The sequence below is a fragment of the Aquila chrysaetos genome, chromosome 12 (assembly GCF_900496995.4).
Source record: "Aquila chrysaetos chrysaetos chromosome 12, bAquChr1.4, whole genome shotgun sequence".
Taxonomy (NCBI): domain Eukaryota; kingdom Metazoa; phylum Chordata; class Aves; order Accipitriformes; family Accipitridae; genus Aquila; species Aquila chrysaetos.
In genome coordinates this window covers 23,378,437-23,403,781 of record NC_044015.1, presented here as the reverse complement: position 1 = coordinate 23,403,781, position 25,345 = coordinate 23,378,437, and the positions used below count along the sequence as shown (strand labels likewise).

General features: G+C 38.7%; 1 protein-coding gene and 1 long non-coding RNA gene across 4 annotated transcripts in view; one reads left to right on the top strand and one right to left on the bottom strand.

Annotated features, from left to right (window-relative positions):
* Positions 1 to 589: 589 nt before the first annotated feature.
* Positions 590 to 2,023, bottom strand: LOC115348925. Its single transcript, XR_003925969.2, has 3 exons — positions 1,948 to 2,023; positions 1,467 to 1,557; positions 590 to 996 (listed from the first exon to the last, which is right to left on the bottom strand). It is a non-coding gene; the product is annotated as an uncharacterized LOC115348925 (long non-coding RNA).
* Positions 2,024 to 2,057: 34 nt separating this feature from the next.
* Positions 2,058 to 25,345, top strand: part of ABCD3 (ATP binding cassette subfamily D member 3) — a 33,924-nt gene continuing 10,636 nt past the window's right edge. Inside the window, exons 1-8 of one of the 3 annotated variants that reach the window (XM_030032399.1) lie at positions 2,058 to 2,237; positions 16,497 to 16,533; positions 18,879 to 18,980; positions 20,395 to 20,483; positions 21,401 to 21,470; positions 22,341 to 22,438; positions 23,102 to 23,225; positions 24,206 to 24,262. In XM_030032399.1, coding sequence (XP_029888259.1) covers positions 2,122 to 2,237; positions 16,497 to 16,533; positions 18,879 to 18,980; positions 20,395 to 20,483; positions 21,401 to 21,470; positions 22,341 to 22,438; positions 23,102 to 23,225; positions 24,206 to 24,262 — 693 coding nt within the window. In that variant the 5' untranslated portion in view covers positions 2,058 to 2,121. Of the gene's footprint in view, positions 2,238 to 2,398; positions 4,438 to 16,496; positions 16,534 to 18,878; positions 18,981 to 20,394; positions 20,484 to 21,400; positions 21,471 to 22,340; positions 22,439 to 23,101; positions 23,226 to 24,205; positions 24,263 to 25,345 lie in introns of those variants that run through there. The other 2 variants (XM_030032400.2, XM_041127842.1) reach the window with 2 other exon arrangements.

The following is a 25,345-nucleotide window of genomic DNA, read 5'->3' as shown; positions in this document are numbered from 1 at the left end:
TCTGAAAAAAAGCAACATTCAAGAGTGGAGGCAGTAGAAGAAATAGTGATGGATCGGATGCAGGAGAAAGTTTCTCAGAAGATGATAGGTGTATGTGAAATTATTTAAGGACAAGTTAGAAGAGAAATGAAATATGTAGTAGGACATGATATTGGCTAGCCTGAAAAAGCAGGATAAGGACACCGCAGAAGACAAACATAGCAGAACGCAAGTCATGCAGTCATGCAAACAACAAAGGTCAGCATGGCCCAAACAGATGGACATTGTATGTAAACAAAGTTAGGCTATATTAGATAGCTAGTTCTGTGGAAGGGTACAACCAGCCTAAGCTTAAGGGAAGAAGACTTGTAAAGAAATGCATATCACAGCAGTCTTGATCTCTGCACAGATATTGAGATTATAAGTAGCAGCAAAACTGTACTTTAAAGATGCAGTAAACCTGAAAACTTTTAGAACTGTTCATTTTTGTAATGATTTTAATATAAGCATTTTACTTTGATGAAGAAACCACCTGGTTTTAGTTTCTCACATTTACCTACTGCTAAAGTAGCTAAGATTTAAAAAACCAAGATATTTTTACAAACATTCATCTTATAAAACAAGATGACTTTATTAATGCTGTGTGATTCTGCTCTATGTTTTCCTGAGGATCAGAAACACTTTAATTAGTTTTGATTTTTTTTTTCCCCAAAACACCAATGTACAGCAGATATTTTACAGTAGGGCGATTACCCATTTGTCTAAGGTCACAGAACAAGTGCCAGAGAACTAGATTCAGTAGTCCTGACTCTCGTGCTCTTATACATGTGAACAATTTGATGTTTTGAGACTCCAGCTTTTACATCAAAACGTAAATTTGCCCCAAAATGCCCGATGATACCAAGGATGGGGAGAGGGAGTGAGAAAGAGAAGTATATGTGGTGATTCACAATGAAGAAACAGAGATTACTTTTCATCAAACTGCAGCTTCAGCCCTGTTACTCCAGGCAGACATATCTGAAAGAAACAGGAGTACTCAATACATGGACTGACCTATGCGCACACTCCTATACTACAGTAACAAATGCACAACGTTCAAAGATATTCAAATATTTTTAAAAGCCTGTATGAAAACCTTTTTTAGACTAAAACCAGATACATTGATTCTAACCGCTTTTTGATCTGCATTTAAGTTTGACCAGAGAAATTGTTTTGTCATTTCAGTGTTAACCATTGCACCAATACAGGCTTTGAAAACAGCTAACCAGTTCCTGTAGAAAGCACAGCCACTTCATATACATTATCGGGTGTCCTTCTGAGGGATATGACCCCAGGGGAAGATCCAGTGTAAATACAGTTATGCTGGCATGGGTGTTTTTGCTGGTATAGCTCGACTTTGCAAACTGTTATTAACTCTGCTGGAAAAAGCACCTGTGCGAGTATAACTGGTTTTGTAGGAGAAGGCTGGCTGGTATCTCCAGCTGTACCTGGTGTGGCTCTGCCCGTGATAGGGATTGTTTTCCTGGACTTACACAGGTGACAACTTGTTCCACCCTCTTGACAGCTGCTCTCACGGCCCTAAAAAAAAAGACAGCGTGGCAAAACTGACATCAAAGCCTCTCTTAAAGGTTGATTTTGTATTGCCACCACATTTATATGGCACTCGTAATTCACACTCAGAAATCACACTGTACACCTGCAAAAGACTCCCCGTGGAAGCGAACGACCGGAGCCCCCCAGGCAGGAGGTGCCCAGCCGAGGACGCCTGACAAAATTAAAGCCGAGGCCGAAGCCGAGGCCGAGGCGCCGGCCCGGCCGCCAGGCTCCTCAGCCCGACCTGCAGGCGAGAACTGCCGGCGGCAGGCCCGGCCCTGCTGGCGCAGGAGGGAACGCCCCTTCCCTTTCACCCGCTCCCCGGCGCGGGGGCGCGCCCGCTGCCGTGGGAGGTGGGGAAGGAGCGTTAATCACCGCCGTCCCCACCGCACAACCTGCCCGCGCCGTCGCTCCCCCGGCGAAGCGCGGCGCGGCTCGCTGCCCGCCGTCCCGACTCCGCTCCGCCCCGCCCCCCCGTCCCGGCATTCCCCGCGCCTGCTCGGCTGGCCTCGGCTCCGCTCGGCTCGGCTGGGCTCCGCGGCTGGCACCATGGCCGCCTACAGCAAGTACCTCACCGTGCGCCACTCCGCCATCGCCGGGGCCACGGCCGCCGCCTGCGCCCTCCTCTGCCTGCTCAACAAGCGGCGGGCGGCAGCCCAGCACGGGTGAGCGCGGCGGGGAGCGGCCGGGGGAGGCGGGCGGCGGGGCCGGGGGCCAGGCCTGGGGTGCGCGGGGCGGGAGGGGCGCCGGGGGCGAGCGGCGGTGCGGGCGCCGGGAGGCCGAGGCGAGCGAGAGCTGTGGAAGCCCTCGTCGGCTCTCGGCCCGGCGGAGGGGCCGCCCGCCTCCCGGCTGTTACGGGGCGCTGCTGCCCACAGCCTCCTCCCGGGGAGGGGGCTCAGGCCGCTTCCCCCTCCCGCCTTCCCTCAGGTGCAGTCGATGCCGCTCTTGCGAGTATCCGGCCGCCGCCACCTTGTTAGTCAAATTATATTCGTTTTCTCCGTTTTCCTGACTGTGGACTAGTATTAACGAACAGTTGACTCCCAGGGATGTCCTAGGACGCCTTATCTGCATAGGCAAATAATGGACCCCAGCTATGGTTTTAATGCTGCCGTGTGAGGTACGCGGGTAACAATTTCAAAGAGGTGGTATCTGGTTTGTTGCCTCTGAGGATGCCTTACTGGTATACGTGTGCCAGGGTGTGTATTTGTTCATCTCCTGTGAAGCCCTCGGGTACCACAAAGCGTGGCAGCTGAAGAATATACCTCAGACTCAATCCTTTCACAATTTTAGCGTATTTGTGGCTGTAGATTATTGACCATATGCCAAAGACTTGGTATGTTAGAGTAGTACAGTTAAGATACCTTGTAGTCGTTACAAACTTACCCTGGTACTAGATTGCGATGGTGAAATGAACTTACTCAACAGACTTAAGTAATAGTATACCTGTGATTAAGCAACAATCCAGTTTTATTTTACCTAATTCCTTTCATACACATGATATCTTTAAGCACTTCGTGAAATTAGGTAACTTTGTCATATGTCAAAAATTTATATGGTGCTGACAACTCATGCATTTGCTACCTTACGTTGTTTGCATGGAGTAAAAACAACAAGATTGCAAACTATTGCTGAGAGTTACTCTTCTATCAAACTCGTGGGGAGGGATGATATTTTTCAGGTATCTCTGCTTAATTTAGTGAAATACTGTTGTAAAAAAGGAGAAAAGCTATATAGAAGGGAATAAAAATGGTGAGCTGGGAGAGTTACTGACACTGTAGTGCAAGATTTTCACACTTAATGTATTATAATGGTGTTTGTAAGAAAGACTAGGCCATGCAGATGTTCTGGGAGCATCTACGTTTTAATTCAGATCAAGAGTATTCTTTTAAAGTGAATCTCCCAGTTGTCCATGCTTACCTTGCTCTGCCTTTATTGAGGAGTGATCTTGGAGCACGCAAACTAGATTACATTCAGACTGGAGCATATCTTCAGATGTAGATGAAGTCCAGTGTGGTTTTGAAGTGCATTTAGTACATTCCCACTACTAGCAGCATTCAGTTGACAGGAGCAGGCTAGAACTTGTCCAGAGTAATCTCCCTATCCCTGAAATAAGTATAATGTGGGTCCTGGGTTGTCCCCATAAACTATTTTGCTTGGAAATCTTCTGATGTTGATCTGCAGGACTTGACAATGGCAATGCATGTATTAGCTTGAGGGTCAATGTACTCAAAGTGAGCATTAGCCTTAATGCTGAAGACTATATTTGGAATGTGTCCTTCTCGTATGAATCTTCGATTTTGCTGGGTCCAGTGTTAAAAATCTGAGGCATTCAGATGTAATAATCTTTGGTCCACTTAATATAAGATTAGTGAGAATTGGAAAGTGGAGATAATTTATGAATTATATTCCAGCTAACTCAGCATTTGAATGGAGTTGTGAGAGCCTGACCTGATCTGTCCCTTTTCCTCTATCTGTACTGCAGTCTTTCTGATAGCTCATCCTTTGCTTGTCTCATCTTCCTCTCTGAAGCAATTTTGCATTCTCAAATCTATTAGAAATGCAGTTGCTAAATGATGTACCATGCTTGCAAACTTGATTGTTCCGCTTGTGCATACGTGTTGCTTTATGCTTTTGAGTCCCTCCACAGCTTAGGTTTTATTTACTACTGGTACTGTGTTGTGGCCGTAGATTCCGAACTCTAACATCCAACGTTCAGTTGTTTCAGTAATAGCTGTGCTGCTGCTTGAGTGCTATTTCTGAAGATGGTTTTTGCGCACTGGTCTTTGTTCTTTTATCTATGTTTCCCTGTGAGGCAAACCTTGCCGGGAGCCTTACAGAATGCTACCTATCAAGACTAGGCAGTAGGTAAGCTACATTGCCTATACCTCCAGCCTAGACAAAAGTATCCAGTTATTACCATTGCCTCATCCTCCTTTAGTCTCATTAGGTCATGTATCATTCATCTCTTAATGCTTTGTTGCTAAAGTGAATTATAGCATACTTTTCGACAGGATTGTCATGGTGCCACATCTTTACATATTCCAGCATACTTGTGCTGGTATGTGATGCTGACATATAATAACAAGTGGTAAACCTTTGTGCAGTAACGATAAAAATCTCTAGGGCCTAGTGTACCCTCTAATTTGTGTTGTATTTCTCTCTGCCTCTTTGGGAAGAGGGAGAAGTTGGGAGAGTAAGGCTGTCCTAAATTTGTTTACTTATTCCTATGGAGAAGAATTTCACTTGGCAATCTATGTAGTCTGGAAGAGGACTGGTAGTGTAGTTGCTGCTTGAGGTTAACCAAGTAAAGTGTGTGAGGAATAGTGGTGATTTAGTTTTATATGTGTGAATTCCTTTGTTAACCTTGGTGTATATAATGCCTGAAAATGTTGTGTCATGTTAGTATGAGATGAATTTCAGCTGCTTGAATTCTGGAAGGTGAAATTCTAGTTTTGGGCTTCCTAAGGGCAAAGGTGAACATTGCAGTCTTGAATATAAACAGCAAAACACTGGCCTTAACAATCAAGTGAACCATGGAAGTGTTCTAGTGCACCTCTGAACTTTACCTGCAAAAGTTCTTCCTTCCTCACATTGTTTATTTAAGAATCCACACTTAAGTATTTATGCTTATACATACTTTATGTTCAAAGTAAGATATGCTATTATATTGTGTTTTCCTGGAATAACAGTCTGTTTTCTGTTTTGTGTGCTTTTTTTAAGTTTTGCTGGAATGTTAGCAATGGTTCAGTATCACTGCTGGCCAAAGTTGAAAAGTGAAATAATGTATAAATTAAAAAAAACCAAAAAAAACCCCCCAAAACCAAAAAACCCACAAACCTAAAAAATCTTTTAGAAAATCAAATGTGTTTGAATGTGTAACAAAATAGTTATCTTACTCAGACTCTTCCTATTGTGTGTGTTAATTTCGATATAGAATAATCACTTATAGAAATGATAGCAGGAAGGAAAGAAGAGGCAACTTTCACTTACTTGTCTGCTGTCAGACAATGGGGCAAGGTCCAGTACAACTCGTATCAAGTAGCAATGTATAAGTAAGCTGTATATGTTATGGTAACCTACCTTAGTAGGTCAAAGATCACTTAATTAGTGCTAGCTCCATTAGTCACAGATGTTCTTCTGTAAGAGCTATTACACCACTCATGAGTTTTGTAGAACTGAGAGGTGGTATCACTTGCAGTTTACAGTATGTTTTAACCACAACTTTCTAAAATCATCCAAAATAGAATGACATAGAACTGTTTGCTTATAGTAACTTGTTAGTGTTCTGTGTTACTTCCTTGGAGTAAAGCATGGAAAGAAAAATGCACTGTTTCTCTATTTGAGTTGCTCTCAAAAAGTCTGTTTCCTTGGAAAAGCTTCATTTCCTCTTGGGAGGGGGGAATTTGTTATATGTAAATGCAATTATGACTTCAGTTGTAGTATTTGGGTTTTTTAGAATCATAAGTTATCTTTTTTGAGAAACTACATTATCCTGGGTATCAGGAAAAAACTAATCCATCATGAGCTCTTTCTGCAAACAGAAGCGACTTCAGCATTGATGATCAGTGAGTGTCTTGACAGTTGAAAGCGTTGCCTCCGTTTAGGGAATTGACTCATAAAATCTGTTTTAAAGACCAGTGGTTCTATTTTTTCCCCCTATTGAGTATTGGAGAAAGATTTATAGAGAGGAAGAATGAAGGAAAACCAGCAGAAGTCAGGTCAGTATTCTTTGTACTTTCTTCCCTGTCAGTTAAAATCAAGAAAAAAATTTAATGCCCAAGACTTTGTTACTGAGCAAGGTCCGAAAAGACTGATTTCTGGAATGTTTTTTTCTTTTTTTTTTTTTTTTTTTTGAGAATAAAAAGTATTGAAATAAAACTTTAAACTCATCTTTACTATTTAACTAAATGATGTTTTGTGCTGTAATACAAATACTGTCTGGTTGTGTGCAAACACAAACAACAAATGTTTCTCTTCTAACAGCTGCTGTTACTAGGGGATAGCAGTTTGTTGCTATGAATTACTATGTTAATTGAATGCAAATGATCTCAACCTTACTGACAATGTGTGAGTGGGGATTGTAATTCATATTTGTGCCATATTAAAAAAAAAAAAAAAGGCAAAAACTGTTGAAATGCTGAGCACCTCTTCACCCTCTTGCCCCTCAACCTTTACACTTCTGCTTTGGTTCACCTAAGCATTGTAGTTCTTTAAAGAAAGACACTAAACCCATATTAAATAAACACTCAGAAGTGGTAACTGTTGAAATAGGGTTATACAGTATAGGATTGTAAAAGGAAAAAAGGCTGTAGTGTACAACATTTGTAAAATAAAATGAAGTTATATGTTACCTTTCATCCACAAAAATGTAATCCTGTGTCTGTTTTATGGGCTTTATCTTGAATATTAGATATCATTGCTTCAATCAAGAAGCAGCAGAATATCTTCTTAAGGTTTGATTGCTTCAAAAATAAAACCTTAAGGGGTGCTACATAAAGGAGCTGGATATTGTCCGTTATCCCTCTAGTGAGAATTTTTCCTCAGTATCCATGTAGTTTAAAGTAAAGTACTTGCACAACTGGAGAATGAAGTTGGATTACTTTCAAAAAGGTATTTAACTCATACAGTTTTCTGCTGGAAGAAGGGACTGAAAGGAGTAATAGAAGGTAATTAGGGTAAAGAGTTTGGAACTGCAAGATTAGGGCAAGGGAATAACAGGAATGGAGTTAATAGGAAGGAATTTGTAATATATGGAAAGGTGACAAAATAAAAGGTTTTAGAATCTGCTCCTAGACACACTGGCCTTTCCTATCACCCAGCTGTGTCCATTAGAATCCAAGAGGATGCTAGGGTATGGACATCTAGTTTTGTGTGAATTGAACTACTGAAACCCAAGTGTTTGGCATCCCTCCTGTGGAGAGAAAAATGCATAAAGGAAGAACAATGTATGCTTGGGGCTTTAGAGGTTAGACATGCCTAAAGCAATGGGAAAGGCTCATTTAAGTTGAGAGAGGTCAACAGAGTTGTTGACACAGTGTATATCGAATAGGGTTTTACACAGCTAATCTTGGGTGACACATGACGTATGCACTTGCCTGTCATTGGGCTTCTCAGCTTTTTTTTTCTGACAGAGTGGAAGTAGATGTTTTGCTTATGTCATTGGCTGGACTGCCCATGAACCTACAGTTTGGCAGTGTTTAAGTATGATCAGAAGTGATGGATGTGTTCAAACATTTGGAGGAGCTTTCCAGTATAACACAGAAGTTTAAACATAGCAAGTGGCAGTTGTAACTCGAAGCAAGTCATGCATTTTTATTCCATTTTTGTATATTTAGGATGTTATTCTCTTTTGTTAGTTTGCCTCATTTTGTTAGGTTCTGAAGATGTTTGGGTGAGCCTTGCTAGTGTACTTTGCATGAAGGGACCTGTTCTAGTTGAGTCTCCCAGGACTGTTTGATAAAAAGAGTGAAATTACGTTGCTGCAGATTAATAGACTGCTTCCATGTATGTAAAAGCTTTAAAGGGAACCTGTGCTGCTTTGTGAAAAGGTGGCAGGTGTCAAAAAAAAAAAAAAAAAAAAAAAAATCTGTGCAACTACATTGAAGTAGGTTTATCCAGAATGTGAATATGACTGTTCAGTCCACTACTTGCTGTATGTGCACTAGTATTTAGAAAAAAAAACCCAACAAAACCCAAAATGAAAGACAAAACATACAGAAGGATTACTAGAAAATGCATCTAAAATCTAATCTTGTAGAAAAACCTGCCTGGGGCTCAGAAAAGCTGTCTTCAGCTGGAGGGTACAGAGACAGGAGAAACCAGATGACTCAGCCCTACTCCTAGCATTCAGAATGCCTTTGTTTTGGGCCTGGGTAGTTAATTAGTGGTTTCTCTCTTACTAACTTGCATAAAATGATTGCTGTCTAAGCCAAGATCTAGCGTAAGTGTGTGCAGTAATATGAAACTATTTTCTTTTTTGCTTTGCAAGGAACTAGCAAGAAGTCTTTTTCTGCTGTTATCCATGAGGGAGAGCTACAGCCACAGCTCAGGCGAGAGCACAAGCTTGTGGAAAAACTAATAGCTCTAAGGTTTTTCTTTATGTGTTACTTTGTTATTGAGATGCAGACTTCTACTGAAACTTAGAATTTCCTCTACAACAGTTCTGCTTTGTTGCCGCCTTCTCAAATGCTTGTAGAAACTTTTGAGCTTTAGCAATGCAGAGCAATTCAGAACACCTGCTTGTAGTGACATAGCTGACTGTGACCTTCTCGGAGTCCTCTTCTTGGTTGCCTAAACGCATTCCCCTCACATTGTATTTGTTATGCTGCGACTAGCCACCAACCTAGAGCCAAGAAAAATGTGCTCTGGGTTTCTGTGTGCGCTCAGTGCGTACTGCGTAAATGGGCATGCTTTTGGACTGTGCCCAGGCTTCTGAGTAAGGTTGCTGCCCTTGACCTGAAATAACTGTACTGTTCCTCTCTCTACCTCTGTGTGGGGTATGCAATATGAAACTATGTCTACCAATGAGTGTGCTATGAGCAACAGTATACTTTTCTCATTATAGCTGTTATTTCTTCGCACTGTAACATGGTATGCTGTTGCATTCTGTCTTTAGTAATTTGAATTGTATTCTGTCTTTACATTGTCTCAGTAGTATTTTGACTGCAAAACTAATCTGAAAACTACACAAATAATCATGAACTATTACAAAATCGTTTATCTTGCATGGTGTTTTTTTTTTAAAAGCTATGAAAATTGCCCAGTGCCATTCTAGAAGGTAAGGTCTGCAAAACACAAATACAAAGGTTGCTTAGAGGTAACAACTCTTTGAAAAGCTCCACTTAACCCTAAACCAGATTTTCTTCCTTTGTACTGTGTTGAGCAGAAGCTAGGCATCCTACTCTACAGAAGGAAGGTAGCATGACCTGAAAATTGTAGCTTTTTTTGTTAGTTACGCACAGCGTAACATTTTCAAACCCTTATTTCTTCACCTGTCATTAAACTGGAAGTCTTGCTTATCTCTCGCTTCATCTGCAATTCCCTGTTATGCTTAGCTCGGTGTAGATTGCTTCCACCAAACTTTCTTCTGCAAGGAGACAGATATTTCTAGAGTCAGTAATCCTTCAACTTTTTCTTGTTTGCTAGTAAATACCACAGAGCTAGTATTCCTGAGACCTTTCAGTAATTAGACTCAATGGCCTCTTGAGGCTTTTCACAGTTTCTCAAATCACTTTCTTCTTTGGTAGTGTTGAGAATGATCCTTTTTGAGTAACCACCATTGTTGCATGTTTCTTTAGAGAGAATAGTTTCACTGGTATGGAAATGGAGTTAAACCCAAAGACTGAGTGCTGTGACCAACACTTATTTGGAGACTGAAATTATGTGGTATTACCATCAAGTTTTCTGCCTACCCCTATGCTATGCTGCTGCCCTGAAAGTAGGATCAGCTGCCAAATGCCTGTAGAGTCCTGAAACTCTTTATTAGTTTCTTTAAAACATCTTGCCGGGTTTGGCTGATCAGGTTTCTCGATGTTACAGAGAAGTGTTTTGTTGTATTGCCTACTGTCTATGGGGCAAGTACTTGCCTATTTACTTATCTTTAGCGAGTTGCTATTCAGTTACCATGCATGTATGAATGAAAAGTTTGGTGTAGTTGTGTCATCTGCCGGTACTGCCGATGACACTTTTCTTCACTTGTTGCATGCATGTTTGCTGTATAAGCTCTGTGCAGTTAAATAATGGGTAGCAGGCTACATCTGAAGTGCCGCTTTTCCTGAAACTTCTTCAGGTGATACATGTCCCGTTATATCTCTAGCCTGTTCATGTTGTTTTAATTAAAAAAAAAAAAAAAAAAAAAAAAAAAGTAAAGTCATGGAATGGTTTAGGATAGAAGGCACCTTAAGAGGTCACTTAATCCAAGTGCCTGCTCAAAGCAGGATCCACACTGAATTCAGACTGGGTTGTTGAGGGCTTTGTGCAGATGGATCTTGAAAACATCCAATGACAGATTCCACAGTCTTTGGACAACTTGTTACAATACTCTGTTATTGTAATAGTGATTTTTTTTTTTCTTTTTTTTTTTTCTCTTGTGTCTAGTTAGATACAAGAAAATTCAGTTCATGTCTGTTGTCTGTCTTCTGCTGTGTGCCCATGTAAAGAGTCTGAGTCTGGCTCTGTCTCCTCAGTGGCCTCTTAGGTAATGAGAAGCTGCTGTTAGGTTCTCCCAGTGCTGTTTTTTCTCCAGGATGATCAAGCCCTCTTCCTTCAGCTTCTCATTATAGGGCTAGTGCTCCATCCTCCTGACCATCATGATGGCCCTCTGCTGAACCTGTCAGGTTTATAAATTTTTTTTTGTTGTTTGTTTTTGTACTGGGGGTCCAAAACTGATCATAGTACTCCCTATCATAAATGGTAACCTTGATAAGGAGTGTCTAAGACATTGCTGTAGTTAAAAGTGGCTTTTCATGGATGCCTACTGTAGTCACTGAAGTGTTTGATTTGAGTCTGACTTTAAACACTGTGAGCATAGAGGATCATTTTGAAAGAATGCTTTGGTTTATTTAGCATGAAGGTAGCAGTCAGAGGAAACACCGTGAAAATGGATATAGATTAAACTCATACTGATCTTTGTGTTTTGTTATGATAGATAGTGATGTGAAGCGATGAAAGTTGTGGGTTTTTTAACTATTATTTTAATAGGACTAAGTCTTCACAGAAGCTCCTTCTTTCCCCATCCCCAGTATAAAGGAAGACTTTTATGGAATTACTTAGTCTAGGTATTCTGGAAGTTTATTCCTTAGATCATCTGAATTAAAAGTATTCTGTATCTCATTCTACATGATTTGTTCTTGGCTTTGTGGTCTGCATTGCTGCAGAGGGGTTGCTGCATCAACCATGGTGACCTATGGATGAAGTTCTGCCTTTGAAAGTAGAATTTGACTTATTGATTGCTTTAAAATTTAAGCCTGAAACTGTGGAAGTTTGGAGAAAGACTGGACTAGTGTAGTAGTAGTACCTGCTGAATACAGGCAGAGAGATGTATATAATTAAGATTTTTAATGCTTCCTAGAAAATTGTAAAGAAACTATGCAGAAACACTTTTTAAGCATTGTTTCATGTTGGAATATTCTGTGTTCCTATCATTATCCAAAACTATTCCTATCCAAATCAATAGATTTGGCTCAGCGTTAGAAATATTTTAGTACCATAACTGTTCTTATCTCTTTTTCTATATATTGTCAGGGTAACTGTCCTGGTTTCAGCTGGGATAGAGTTAATTGTTTTCCTAGTAGCTGGTATAGTGCTATGTTTTTGAGCTAGGTCAGAGAAGAATGTTGATAATACTGATGTTTTCATTTGTTGCTAAGTAATGTTTAGACTAAGTCAAGGATTTTTCAGCTTCTGATGCCCAGTCAGCAAGAAGGCTGGAGGGGCACAAGAAGTTGGGAGGTGACAGCCAGGACAGCTGACCCAAACTGGCCAAAGGGGTATTCCATACTGTGTGATGTTATGCCAAATATATAAACTGGGGGGAGTTGGCCTGGGGGATCGCCACTGGGGGACTAACTGGGTGTTGATCGGCAGGTAGTGAGCAATTGCACTGTGCATCATTTGTATATTTCAATCCTTTTATTATTACTGTTGTCATTTTGTTAGTGTTATCATTATCAGTTTCTTCTTTTCTGTTCTATTAAACTGTTATCTCAACCCATGAGTTTTACTTCTTTTCCCAATTTTCTCCCCCATCCCTCTGGGTGTGGGGGGTGGTGAGTGAGTGGCTGTGTGGTGCTTAGTTGCTGGCTGGGGTTAAACCATGACAGTAACCCTTTTCAAAAACCTCGTTATCACCACCCCTCCTTGTTTGTGAGGGCATGAAGGAAGCTCAAAAGTCAGAGTCTGCCCATCATCTACTTGCTACTTAATGAAGTCTGTTATTTCATTACTGTGTTGGCAGGTCTTTTTTCGTAACTGCCTGACAGTAACTTAGTTTCAGTGAAGCATCTTCCGTGTGGAAAAACTGAAAAGCAAGTAGATGTTGGAGGTGAGTTATAGTAAGTTAAGTAATTCTGCTACACAACTCTGTATTCTATTGGTACAGTAAGAGCTTGGAAGAAAGCTAGCTTTTATATTTCTACAGGTTTTATTATTTCAGAGAAATAAATTAGAGTAGTTCAATATAAAAGTTTTTATGTAGTTTTGAGTAAATGTTACTGTATTAATTTGTGCTTGATTCATGCTTTCAAAATACTCTCTACATTTGTAAACTGTCATGGTTCAGTTTAAAATCACATTATTATTTTTAAGCATTCATAAGTCGAGAAATGTAATAATTTACATTCCTGGATGAGGTATTTTATGGTGTATGCCATACTTTTTTTTTTTCTTGCCATAAAGACATCTTTTGAATATTTGTTCTTGTAGTCTTATTTTGTCAGCTTACCTTTTTTTTTTTTTTTTTGGTCACCTAAAGCAAGGTCCTGTATTCTCTTAGTATCTGTAATATAACTATTGAATTTTTTGATAAAATCTAATGCCTCATGGGAACTGATGGCTGGAACTAAAAAAGCTATCCAAGTCCAGGGCAGGGCAGGAGAAAAATCTCAGGACTTTCTGATATAGAAGGAAAAGAGTAGAAATGAATGGTGAGTGATCACTGCACAGTTCTGACTTCGAGGTAGAGAGGAACAGAAATGTGTTCCCTATGGAACATGTTTCACATCATTGCTGAATCCAGTGCTACTCCCATTCAAACTGTTTGGAAGTTGTTTTTGCTTTGGGATCTTTCATTGTCCCAGCTAGTCCAGCTTTAGCGTCAATATATACATTCAGAGAAGGGCCTCATTGTGAGTACCTTGTGATGAAGTAAGAGTAACTACACTAAAGATTGAAAGTAGAGCTCTTCTGCAATTTGATGGTAGCTGCCTGAATTGTAGTAATATTGACTGAATGAGCATGTGATGAATTGTACTAACCCAAGCTGTATTGTAGCTGTTACCCTGCCACATCGCCAAGTCAAGCATCAGTAGTGCTTGAGCTTTGAGGTACTCCTGTGATAATAAAAAGCACAGTTTAACTCAAACTGGAGAGCAATATGTGTGGATAGGGTAATCACTAAAGTTAACGTTGCAGTAAAAGGCAGCCTTATGCTTCTATTCCAAGGAGTCCTTACACTGTGCTGCTCAATGATGGCCCCTATACCAGAGGAGTTGCTTGCTGCAGAGAATTTGGACAGCATGTAGCACTTACCTTCCTTCACCAATAAGGCTTGTGATGCCCTACCATTAAGTAAATGAGAGATCTGTAATAATAGAGAGCTTGAATCTATTCCAAACGTTAGAGCGCTCTGCTGTAACCAGATAGTCTTGTATTCTTGCTGACTAATTGAGGGTGTTATTTAGTCTTTAAATTCAATGAGAATGCAGACACAATTCTCACAAAAAAGTTCTACAATAGTATAATGGAGTCTGGAGTAGTGCCAGTAGGTATCGGACTGAAGAAATGAGACTCTTGAGAAGGAAAAGTTCTGCAGCAATCAGCCTGTGGAAGTTTTATTCCAGGCAGAACTATGGCACAGTCTTTTATTGCAAGTAAAATGGTTTTACTTCTTAAAATAACAATGGATTATTATTTTTTTTTAATAGCAAGAGCAATGCTTTTTGAGCTATGTAGCCATGTTTGTTTTCTGCTTCGAGACAATCCGTACTTCATATATAACATTGTTTCCTTTCTTATTGAAGTATTAATCTTGTTTTGAGCCTGCACAAATTTTTTTAGAAAAAGAGAACAAAGCACTGTTAAAGCTCTTTTTTGTTAGGTTTTGAATTTACAAATACTAATCATCTTTAGAATTTATATTTATAAAGTTTATTAATTGTGAACTCATTTAATTAGAAGTTCACTTTCTGAACAGTCATTTCTCTAATGCATGATCAGTTTCAGCTCAGTTCAGTAGTTTCAGCTGCTGAATTTCTCTGAACAGCTACTGTAGGAAAAGTTGTATCAATAAATACATCAAAGGTATTCAACTGTGAGAATAATTCTGGGCCTCATTATCTTTAATATATTACTATTTTAATGTATTCACTTCTGATCCTTTTAAAGCTGAAATAGTTGTGTATTATGAGTATTGTGACTTCAAACATTGGCAGGCCTTGAAGCAGCAAAACTAGGAATTATTTTAGCATATCTGGAAGAGCAGCATACTTTCATTTTGTGTTATGGCAAGTCGTGGATCACCTAGGGAAATAGCCACATGGTTTGATAACGACTTATTCATGCCTAAGAATACTACCTTTCTCCTAGTCCCAAATGAGACGTGATTGGACTGATCCATACTCAAGGACACTTTTTAAAAAGTAGGTCAATCTTTTGTACTTTGGAAAATTACAAGATGTATTGAGAAGTTTCTTGTACCTGCAATACATTGCTCCTCTGTCACCAGGATGTAGTCTCTAACTAGATTGTTTCTTAGACTTGCATACTGTTACCGTTTCTGCAGACATACTTCCCTCATGGCCTGATTAAGTGTTACATCTCTTCTGAATTTCTATTAAGTTATTTCTTCCCCAGTCTGCCCTCTGCTGCTTTTCATGTTCTTTGTTCTGGCTTTTGCACAAGTAGTCTTACAAGATGTTTCTCTTTTCCTCTCAGGCTTCCATCTCACCATTACCTTTAATTAAGTTCTTGTTAAACTGGCATCTCTCCCTTCTCACTTTTGTGGTCTCGTCCTTCTTTTCTCATATTCTCCTGCTACCTTGCCTCTTCCTTCCGTAATAATTAAGTTATTTCTTTTCATTGGTCAGTGACATTCACAGGTCTTTCTAATAATCATAAGTTAAAATAAGCATGGTTTCATCCTAGATGTGCTCTTTGCAGAGCTTTAAAGCACAAGTGTGCAATGATGCTGTTGATACAGTTGCGGGATAACTGGTTGTGTGGCTGTCTGCAGTTGTTTTGCTGTGGTAGGCAGGAGGAGCAGTGCCTTTCTGCTTCCCTGTAGCTTCTTAGGTGCTGTCTTGAAAGTGTATAAGTATTATAGTTTTAAGGCAGCCTGTTCTCAGTGTTTTATATGATGGTTGAGAAATGGGAGGTTACAATTTAATATGGTTAGCTGTCACTTTTAAACTACATAAATGCATAAGCTCTCCCAACAGCTTCATGTGCTTATCTGATGCTTCAGAAATGAATAAAGACAAACTATAACTGTCTTATGTCAGCTTGCCTTCCTTAAAAGGAGAGGAAGAATAGCATTGTTCTTTCGAATGTTTGTTTGGCACTAGTTGATAAATATTTTTCCTCTAACTGTTCTGTAAAATGCAGGGGAAGGAAAAAGGACAGAATAAAAACTAACTCCCCTTCCAATTCACACCTTTGCAGAAACTTGGTTTCACAGGATCTGACTTTTTTTCCCCTGCAGCACATGTTTATGAACAAATAATCTTTATATATAGTTAAATGTGTTATTTGAAAGTCAGCTATAATGCAAAACAAATCTGTTTGGCTTATGTAGATAGTGCAAAACATCAAAGTTGGGTTGCTTGGATTGCTGAATGTGCATTCATGTAGTTCTCATTTGTGGTCAGTGGAACCATGTAGCCATGCTTGCAAAGTATATGTGAGAAACAAACACTAGGAACTGATGATACAGAAGCTAAAGTAAAGCAAAACTCAGAGATGAAAGAGGGAGACTTAGTTTCCCTACGTGAAACTGAATAATGGAAGGAGTATGGTTTCATTGAAATTGTATAAAAACAGCTCATAGGTTTGACATAAAAGGTAGCCCTGCTGTGAAGACACTGTACTGCTTTGAAAGAAATAGATAGGGATATAATCCCAAGCTTTCCTTTTTGTCTCTTCTGTGTAGAGATCAGGACAAAGAAAAGTGTGTTAATAACAAGTAAAATACTTTGTTTTTTCATCTACAGTAAAAGAAGTGGAAAACAAGCCTTGCAGAACAATGAGGTAATTCTTTCTTCATTAATATGTTTTTAATAATTTTAAATACTGATTTTTTTTTTAAGTCCCATAATTGTAGTTTTATTTTGGACAGAATGGTGGTTATGGTGCAAATGTGGTTTGATGATACTTTCAGACTTGCATTGGTGAAATAAATGGAAGAATCGGGTTAATCATGTGTAGCTGATGTTTGACCGAATAATGATATATTCTTGACATGTACCATATGCTTTTTCATCTTTTTGTGCCTTATGAATGTTTAAGGACTAGTGTTGTAAGTTTGGCTGTACGCATAGCAACAAACAGCTACCTATAGATTTGGTATGACTTGTATTTGCTTTTTATTTAAAAGAAAAAGGTATGGAACAAGATGTAGAGTCTGACAATTTCTAACAAGTACTTCAAAATTCTGGTAGGAGGTTTGGCATTTCCCTGGTCTTTGGTGTGTCTATTAGTTCATTTATTTGAAAAGGATATGTTATATCCCTTTAAGTCAAGTTTTTTGTTTCATGTTCAAATAAAACATGACAGTTAGCCCAAAGGACAGAGCCCATGATTAGAAATATTGGATCATATGATGGTGTGAATAGATAACTATTCCATGTACTTCCATCTTTGCTGGAAACTGAAGAAAAGGCCTGCACTGGATGAGTATAAAGGTGTATCCAAGCATCCTGTTAGCTTCTAGCCAGACCTTGACTGCACTATCTGCCTATTTGTAAAAATCTTAACTAGCTTTCTCTTATTCCTACCCATCTTGGATATAATTATACTGAATAAGGAATTAACAGTCTAAGGAAAAAGCCCTCTGGGAAAGAAGATATTGGATTAATATAAATGCAACACAAGTAGAAATGGGGAAGAGATGGATAGAGAGGAAGAATAGGTTTGGCTCAGACATCAAATATGTCTAGTCAGGTACTCCTAGAAATTTTGCACATCAGACATTGCGTTTGTCTTTTCTATCACATAAAAGCAATAACATGTAGGGTCATGCTTCATTAGGCCTGGACAGTAGTCTTTAGTTGTTGGGATTGCTTGGATTTTTTTGTGTAAATAATTTTTAATTAAAATATTTCTATCATCTACCATATAGCATCCTATCTGGATAGAATTTTTATCCGTAGTTTGTGTTCACATAGTTTTTTGAAAAGGACAGGACTATAGTTGACTTCATCCCATGAAAAACAAGCGTAGGCTTATTCACAGAGCATTCAGAGTAAATTTGTGTTTGCTGGGGCTCAGAGCTCACACTTGTTGCCCATCGTGTTGCATATGTAAACAGTAAGTGAAGAGATTAGGTTGGGCTCTTTGTGCAAGTTTCTGTGGTTTAATCATCCTTGGAAATAAAAAAAAATAGAGTGCTTGATAGGATCGTCTCAGTTGATTAATGGTGAATCACAGGCTACTTTATTTGTCTTCCCTATCCTGTCTCCCTAGTTTTTTCTTTCAGGTTTCCTGTCTGAGTATGTTGTAGTATTACTATAGGCATTGATAACTTACGCTTCTTGTGAGTTTTGGGTAGCAAAGATAGCAGGATTAGGTTGATTAGGCAGGACTTGTTTTAAGTACACATGTATGCCCTTTTAGTCTGTTTTCAGGACTGAATCCTTATGTCACAGCTGTGAAAGGAAAGAAGGAAAACAAAGGAAATAAAGAAAAGATACCTGGACCATTAGCTTGTTAAAAAGTATTCAGGTTAGTAGGACAGAAGATAGGGTTATATGGAGTAAACAAATGCAACTGACCCAAATAAAAAGTGTTTGGGTATAGGAGTGTTTTTAAGTCTAGTAGATTTAGTTCACTGGGAATGTGTTGCACTGGTTTTTAGAAGTAAAGGAATAACAAATTCTGGTTTCACTTCAAGCAAGTTTGGGCTGTACAGTCAAGGAGTTTAATCCATTAATGGTCTATACAAATGATGGAAGGCATCTTTAGAAGACACCATCAGCCAGTATTTTTAGAGACAAGCAATGTTAAGAGATGGCAGATTGCATTATAACTTGTAATTGGATGTTTTAATGCTGTGCTCTGCATTGTTTGTGTATCACTTAACGTAGATTTGAAATAAGTATTATTTTGTATCATGGCAGCTGCTTCCTATTGCAATTTGATTTGATAGCTTAGTTCTCTTAGAATTTCTGTTAGCTGTGAGGGCATATGTTCCCAATCTTACATTTCATTTAACTTGTGTAAGCAAGTCTTTAATTGGAGGGAAATATTGCAAATGCTGCAGAAGGAAGGTAGCTGTGAATAACTTGGATAGGTAAAAGATCACATCAACATTTAAATAACACATTACCAAAAAAAAAAAAATCTCACTTTTCTTGTTTTGCTTGTTCTATGTGCAGCAGAAAGAGGGAAAGAAGGAGCGAGCAATGGTGGACAGAGTGTTTATTGCAAGAATATGTCGAATCCTGAAAATAATGGTCCCTAGAACACTTTGTAAAGAGGTAAGCATTGCCTGCAGTAACAAATAAAAATGGGTGTTTTTGGAGTCAAGTTGTCTTTCATAAAAGGGCATCCAGATTTTGCTTGATTCGATGCAAGATAGTACACTTCTCTGTGCAAATGCTTCCTATCTTTAAATAGTATGCTGTTCATCCATAATTTTGCTTTTGTAACTTATATCTAGGCCAACCCTTATTAGAAAGTGAATTTGTCAAAATGTCTGTTAGCATCATTTCAGGAAAGCTATGCAGACTGGAATTTAGCAAGATAAAATTGTTTGCCTCGGTGTCTTTCTCATGCTTTCCAGAACACTTAAGGTTTTTTTTTAAAAGAGTGTTAGTTGAGCTCAGAATGTAAGTGATGAACTGTAATAGAACTTCAACATACATCAGGCACAAGGGCAATGAATTCCAATGTATAGAATGTAGAGCAAGCATGGCAGCCAGCTAGCTTGGATGAACAGGGACCTTTGACAGCTCATTCACGAAAAGGAAGTACACAGAAGGTAGAAGCATGGATGGGAATGCCTCTGAGGGTGCTGACAGTGCTGACAAAGCTGGCCTCCATCAACTTCAAAAGGTCATGGCCATCAGAAGAGGTTACTGATAATCCCCAAGAAACCCAAACGTCACACCCATCTTTGAAAACAAGTATACTGGAAGCTACAGGCTAGCCAGCCTCACCGTATTCCTAGTAAGGCTCTGAGTAAATCATCCTGGAAGCTAACTCCAGCCACATGAAGGACAAGAAGGTGATTGCAAACAGCCAGCCTGGATTTATGAATGGCAGATCATGCCTTACTAACCTGATTGCTCTCAGTGATGAGATGACTGGCTCTGTGAATAAGGGAAGAACCGAAGATGTTGAATACTTTGATTTTAGCAAGGCCTTGAGACTAAGGTCTCCTCTAGTATCTTGGTAACCAAACTGAATTGGCTGGATGAGTGGACAATGAGGTGGATGGAAAACTGGCTGGGCTGTTGGGCTTAAAGGTTTTTGGTCAATGGTACAGGGTCTGACTGGTGACTGGTTACTAGTGGCCTTGTTTTGAGTGTGGAGTTGGAGTAGGTGACCTTCAGAAGTCCCTTGCAACCTATATGAACCTATGCTTATGGCAGAAAGGTGTCTCAGAATAGTAGTAACTTCTTTACCCCTGCAGTCCTCAATCTTATAGGATGTCCAGTATATGTATCAACCAAATACAGCTTTTAAAAATACAAACTTTCTCCATAAAAATGTAATTGGTATTTTATTAAAAATATTGTATGCTAATGTGTTTCCTGCAAACTAAGCAAATATTATATTAGCTGATGGCAGCAGGGTACTACTTTTCTGCTAGATACGGTTGGAGCACTTACTAGAGAAGAAGTGAATTTTATCCATTCTTTAACTGTTATACTTTTGGTTTTGTACTAGACAGGTTATTTGCTGCTTATTGCTGTGATGCTGGTAGTCCGCACATATTGTGATATTTGGATGATTCAAAATGGAACAGTCATTGAAAGGTATCTATAAACTTGTTATTTTTAAACATTCTTTCTTGTGTTTAACAGGGAAAGTAGTCTGTCAGAACACGTATTCAGACATTTTATAGCTTGCTTACTCATATAAAACAGTTGGAAAACTGGTATAGTTGCAATTTTGGGGGAGTATCTGTGTTTGTTTTGTTTTTTTTAAAGAAAAAAAATTTCTTTAATCAACTGTTTTTCTGCTGTTGGACACAGTTTTATTTGTTTAACCAAAATTTACTTATTAAAAGATTTTCAGTTATTTTGGTCACATTTTGTACACCAAAGACTCTAAATCTTATGTTGAACTGAATATCCAAGAGGGCACTTCAGAATAGTGGCATAGTAGTTCTATGTCATAGACTCAAACGTGTTGCTTGGATAGTACGACTGTTACTTCTTCCTGCTGAGCTGTTTGCTCTTTAGATTGATAAACACAATGCTTTTGGTCTTACTGTTTTAGAAAGTGTTTTCTAGACCTCTAATTATTCTTGTTGCTCTTCTTGCTAATTGAAGCAAGTCAGAATTTGTCTTGGAAGTTTGAATTTAAAGTGATATTGTATTTCAGGAGAGACTTTCAGTGCTTTGTTGAATAGGACTGGTTTGTTTCTCTCTTGTGAGAACCTATGAAAGCAAAGAAGGAAAGGAACTCGTATTCTGTGACCATGAATTTCTGAGCCCTTAATGCAGGCAGTTACTGCAGGAGCAGAAGGGAGATAATTGTTTAGTCTGTCACTTAGCACTTAACTTACAGAAGTCTGTCATACTTGATCCTACGGCTGATAATACAGATTTCCATGATGATTTTTTTTTTTCCTCTGTGTGGTCCACTGAGAATTTATCTACTTAAAACATGCTAGCTTATACTTTCTTGTTTCTCTTGTAACTAACTCTTAGCTGATGGTTGTTTACAGTGCTATCATTGGCCGCAGCAGAAAAGATTTCAAGAAATACTTGTTCAACTTCATCGCTGCAATGCCTGCTGTAAGTGCTTTTCTTGTGCTGGCCTTTCAGTAGAACATATTTAAAATGTAAATTAAGTATTTGAGGAAAATATCTCAAATTGGTGTCTTTAAAACCCATGGAAACTAGTTGTTTTACATGCAGGTCTGTATTAAGATGCATTTCATTTTCTGGCTTCAGTGTGTGGGAGACTTTGTCAGCATGTTTCCTTATTGATTGCAACTATTTTCCTGACAGATATGTTTAGGTTTTCAGGTTGGTTTTGTTGATGGCAATTTTGACTGATAGCTTAACATGCCATCTGTAATACTGCATAATAATATCTTATGGACTGGATGATGTTTCAACATTGTAGGTTTGGGATTCTTTTGACACCATTGAAGATGAAGATTTCTTTTTAGTCTTTAATTTTTGTATTTCTTACAGCTGCCTCTGAGATTTGTTACCTTTTTTTTCCCGCCCTTTAAGTTCTCTTCAGCTTGTCAACATCTCTGACCTGCACCAGACAGAAATAATTGTTACTACCTAATAGATAATCTAGCTGGTTTACAATAGATTTAAAAACTAATTGATAAATTTAAGGTAGTGATTGTCAAATGGTGGCTCTTTTCTAGAGCTTGTCAGTAGAGCTGAAGATATGCGATATGAAGGTAGTTTTAATCTTTTGATATGGTGAGATCCACTGGGAACTGGAGTTGTCAAAAATGTAGACAAAACCTAATCAGTGATCCTGCAGACACTATATGGTTAGTTTTAGGTGTGTTAATAGTATTATTGACTTCAAGGAGAGAATTCATTTGCTCTAAAGTGTTTGCACAATTTATGCTGCAAACTGATCTAACTATAATAAATCTCGTCAGCTAAATATTGAAATGCTGTCTCTTATTTTAGATCTCTTTAGTGAATAACTTCCTGAAGTATGGTCTAAATGAATTGAAACTTTGCTTCCGAGTAAGACTTACCAGATACCTCTATGAGGAATATCTTAAGTAAGTAACACCTTGTTAATCTCTGAAGGTTTTAAAAACTAAATTGATTAAAATCAAACCAAATCATTTTAAGTACATAGTAAGAAGGTGGCAAGGTGCTTAATAAGTTAGGTTTACTGTTTAGAAAAGGCTTTTGGTTGCAATTAACTTGCAGTTAAGGATGAGTGGCTTATCTAGGTTGTATATGGCACAGATACAAAGACAGCAAAGTTGGCTGAACTGGGGGTGGGGGAAATGCACTGTACTGCTTCTATTACTGGTTCAGCTTCCAAAGCACTTCAGTTGCTTTCATATAGTGCTCATAATCCTGCAGACTGAATTGGATGCATGAACTTGAGTAGCTGCTTATGTCCTCCTGCACTGAATTTTGGTTGTCAGGTCTGCTGATGCAGAGTTTGTGAGGGTTTTCTAACTCTAAGTGCAGCAGCAGTTCATAGAGCAGCATGGGCCTGAGCTTCAACTAAGACATCCTAGAGCCCAAACAGTTCTACAGGATTTAATGTGGATCTGGTCAGGCAGAAACACAAGCTATGTTGACTCCATACAGTCATTTAATGTTTGCACTACTTTCCATCTCAATTGTCAGAAGCAGGGGGGTTCCAATTATTGAGATCTCAGGTAGTGAAATTTTTTTTCTGCTACTTAGCTATTGTTTTGTTTCAGAGCTTATACATACTACAAAATGGGAAATCTGGACAACAGAATAGCTAATCCAGATCAACTCCTCACACAGGATGTGGAAAAATTCTGTAACAGTGTAGTGGACCTGTACTCAAACCTTAGCAAGGTAAGTCTTTTCAGAGGTAAGTTTGAGTAATAGCTGTGGATATTTAGGATGTGGTGTCAGAGCTCAAAACAGTTGCTTGCATTTATATGTGTATTGCTTGGAGTATGGTGCTAAAAAAAATTGTTTATGATATATAATTTCACACTCCCTGTGGTTTCCATGACCTCTGCTAAAGCACTGTTGTGGGTTGTTATAATTTGTGTTCCATTTTCCTTTAAAGAACTTATTGCGTTCTTTTGCAGTTGAACCGTGATGAGTATGCTTTCTCAGCTGGTTAGGTTTCAGAAGAAAACCAAGGGCTAGCTTTTAGTTCCATATGAATATTTTTGGGGGTAGGGAGGTGCGGTTGAATAAGCATTTCCTCTGTTTCTGTTGTAAATTTTAGAGGGTTTAGGTAATGAAGTAGAATACTGTTGAAATTTTTAGACTAAATTTTTTTTGATGCTATGTTGTTTATACAAGCGGAAGTATAAAGCAAAATGCGAGTTGATGTGTTCAAAAACTTCTGGCTACAAAACCGGTAGTTCAACTGCTCTAGCTTTGAGACAGAGTGCATAGAACAGGATGCTTGCAAATTGGAATATTGCTTCTATCAGGTATATAGCCAACTATATGGCATTATCCTTCTGCTCATTATTTCTCACAATTACTTCAGTTAAGTAATCAAGGGGTCTAGTCCAACTTTGCTTAGTGAGCAGAGTGTTATTACAGACCTAAAATAGTGAAGTACTTTTTTATATGGTATGTACTTTATCGGAAGATCATGATGGTTTTATGTTCAATTCTTGAGGGAATGTTTTCAGGAAAATGTGTGGCTGAGATTCCTTTTTGTTTTAGCATTTAGTTTGTATGATAGGTTAACCAGTGTTGTGCTTTTAATGCAGAGCTATAACTGTTCTTGGGGTGGTTGGTGGTTTCTAGACCATTTTATTTGTTTTATATTGGTGTTCTAATGCTTTTTTTCTATGCTTCTCTTACAGCCCTTCTTGGATATAGTTTTGTACATCTTCAAGCTAACAAGTGCAATAGGAGCTCAGGTAAACTGAGTGGGGTTTTTAGCATTATAAGCAAATTTTCCCTTCTTCGGTTATAGCCTTGTACCTGTTTGGAGTCTGAGGAAGACTCTAGATGTTAATTATAGATTCATCCATTATTTGAAGGGATATACTGAAAATATGCTTTTACACTTAATGTTTTGTATGCTTTAGTACTCTTTATCTTGAGGTTAAGCAAAATAAAACCCAGAATTTGCAGGCATTCAATGAGGCAAGCAAAATAAAACCCAGAATTTGCAGGCATTCAATGATTTGAAGAAACAAGAAAGTTTTTTATTTTCTTCTAGCAGTTACTTGGGAATCCCATTTAGTACCCTTCTGGCTGCTTGTATCTTGCGTGACTTCCATTTAAGGGAGAAAAGTTTTCTTTTTCTTTGCAGCCTCTATAAAGGGGAGCCATTCCTTGCATTGAGCTGTGTGACCATTATATTCCCTCCCAATAAGCTGAATCATTTCAGAAATAATTCTTCAGCTTAGTAAAATGATTCATTGTCAAAAATGTTCAGAATTTGACAAGTAGCAGCTCTGGGACCCATGATATAGATTTTGTCAAAACAGACTGCAGTAAGGCTTAGCTGAACCTAGATAATTTTTCCAGTCTCAGACATCTTTGCGTTGCTTTCTGTAATACTTACTTATTACAGGCAGTTTATGCCAAATTCAGTTTATGCCTTTGGTTTTATGCCATGCCACACTTCAGTAATATTTAAGCATGCTGTTTGGCAGCCCTGGTCTGTTGAAGCTTAGGATCCAGAAGAATAAGAGATCCCTACCAGGACTGCTTAAGAGAAGCAGGAAATGTGTTGGAGATACATGGATCAAAGAAGGGAATGGGATTGAAATATTGACTGCAATGACAATGTAGCAAAGAGAGAGAAAAAGAAGTAAATAGAAATGAAGGAGAGGAAACGAGAAAGGACCAGGAAATTATTAATGAAATAAGCTGGGACAGTAGGACACAGATTGCACTGAATGATGATAAAAACTTGAGTAGAAGGCTGCAATGGGAAGGGCATCTGGGGACAGAGAATTAGTGAAATTAGTAAAACAGTGTCTACAACACAA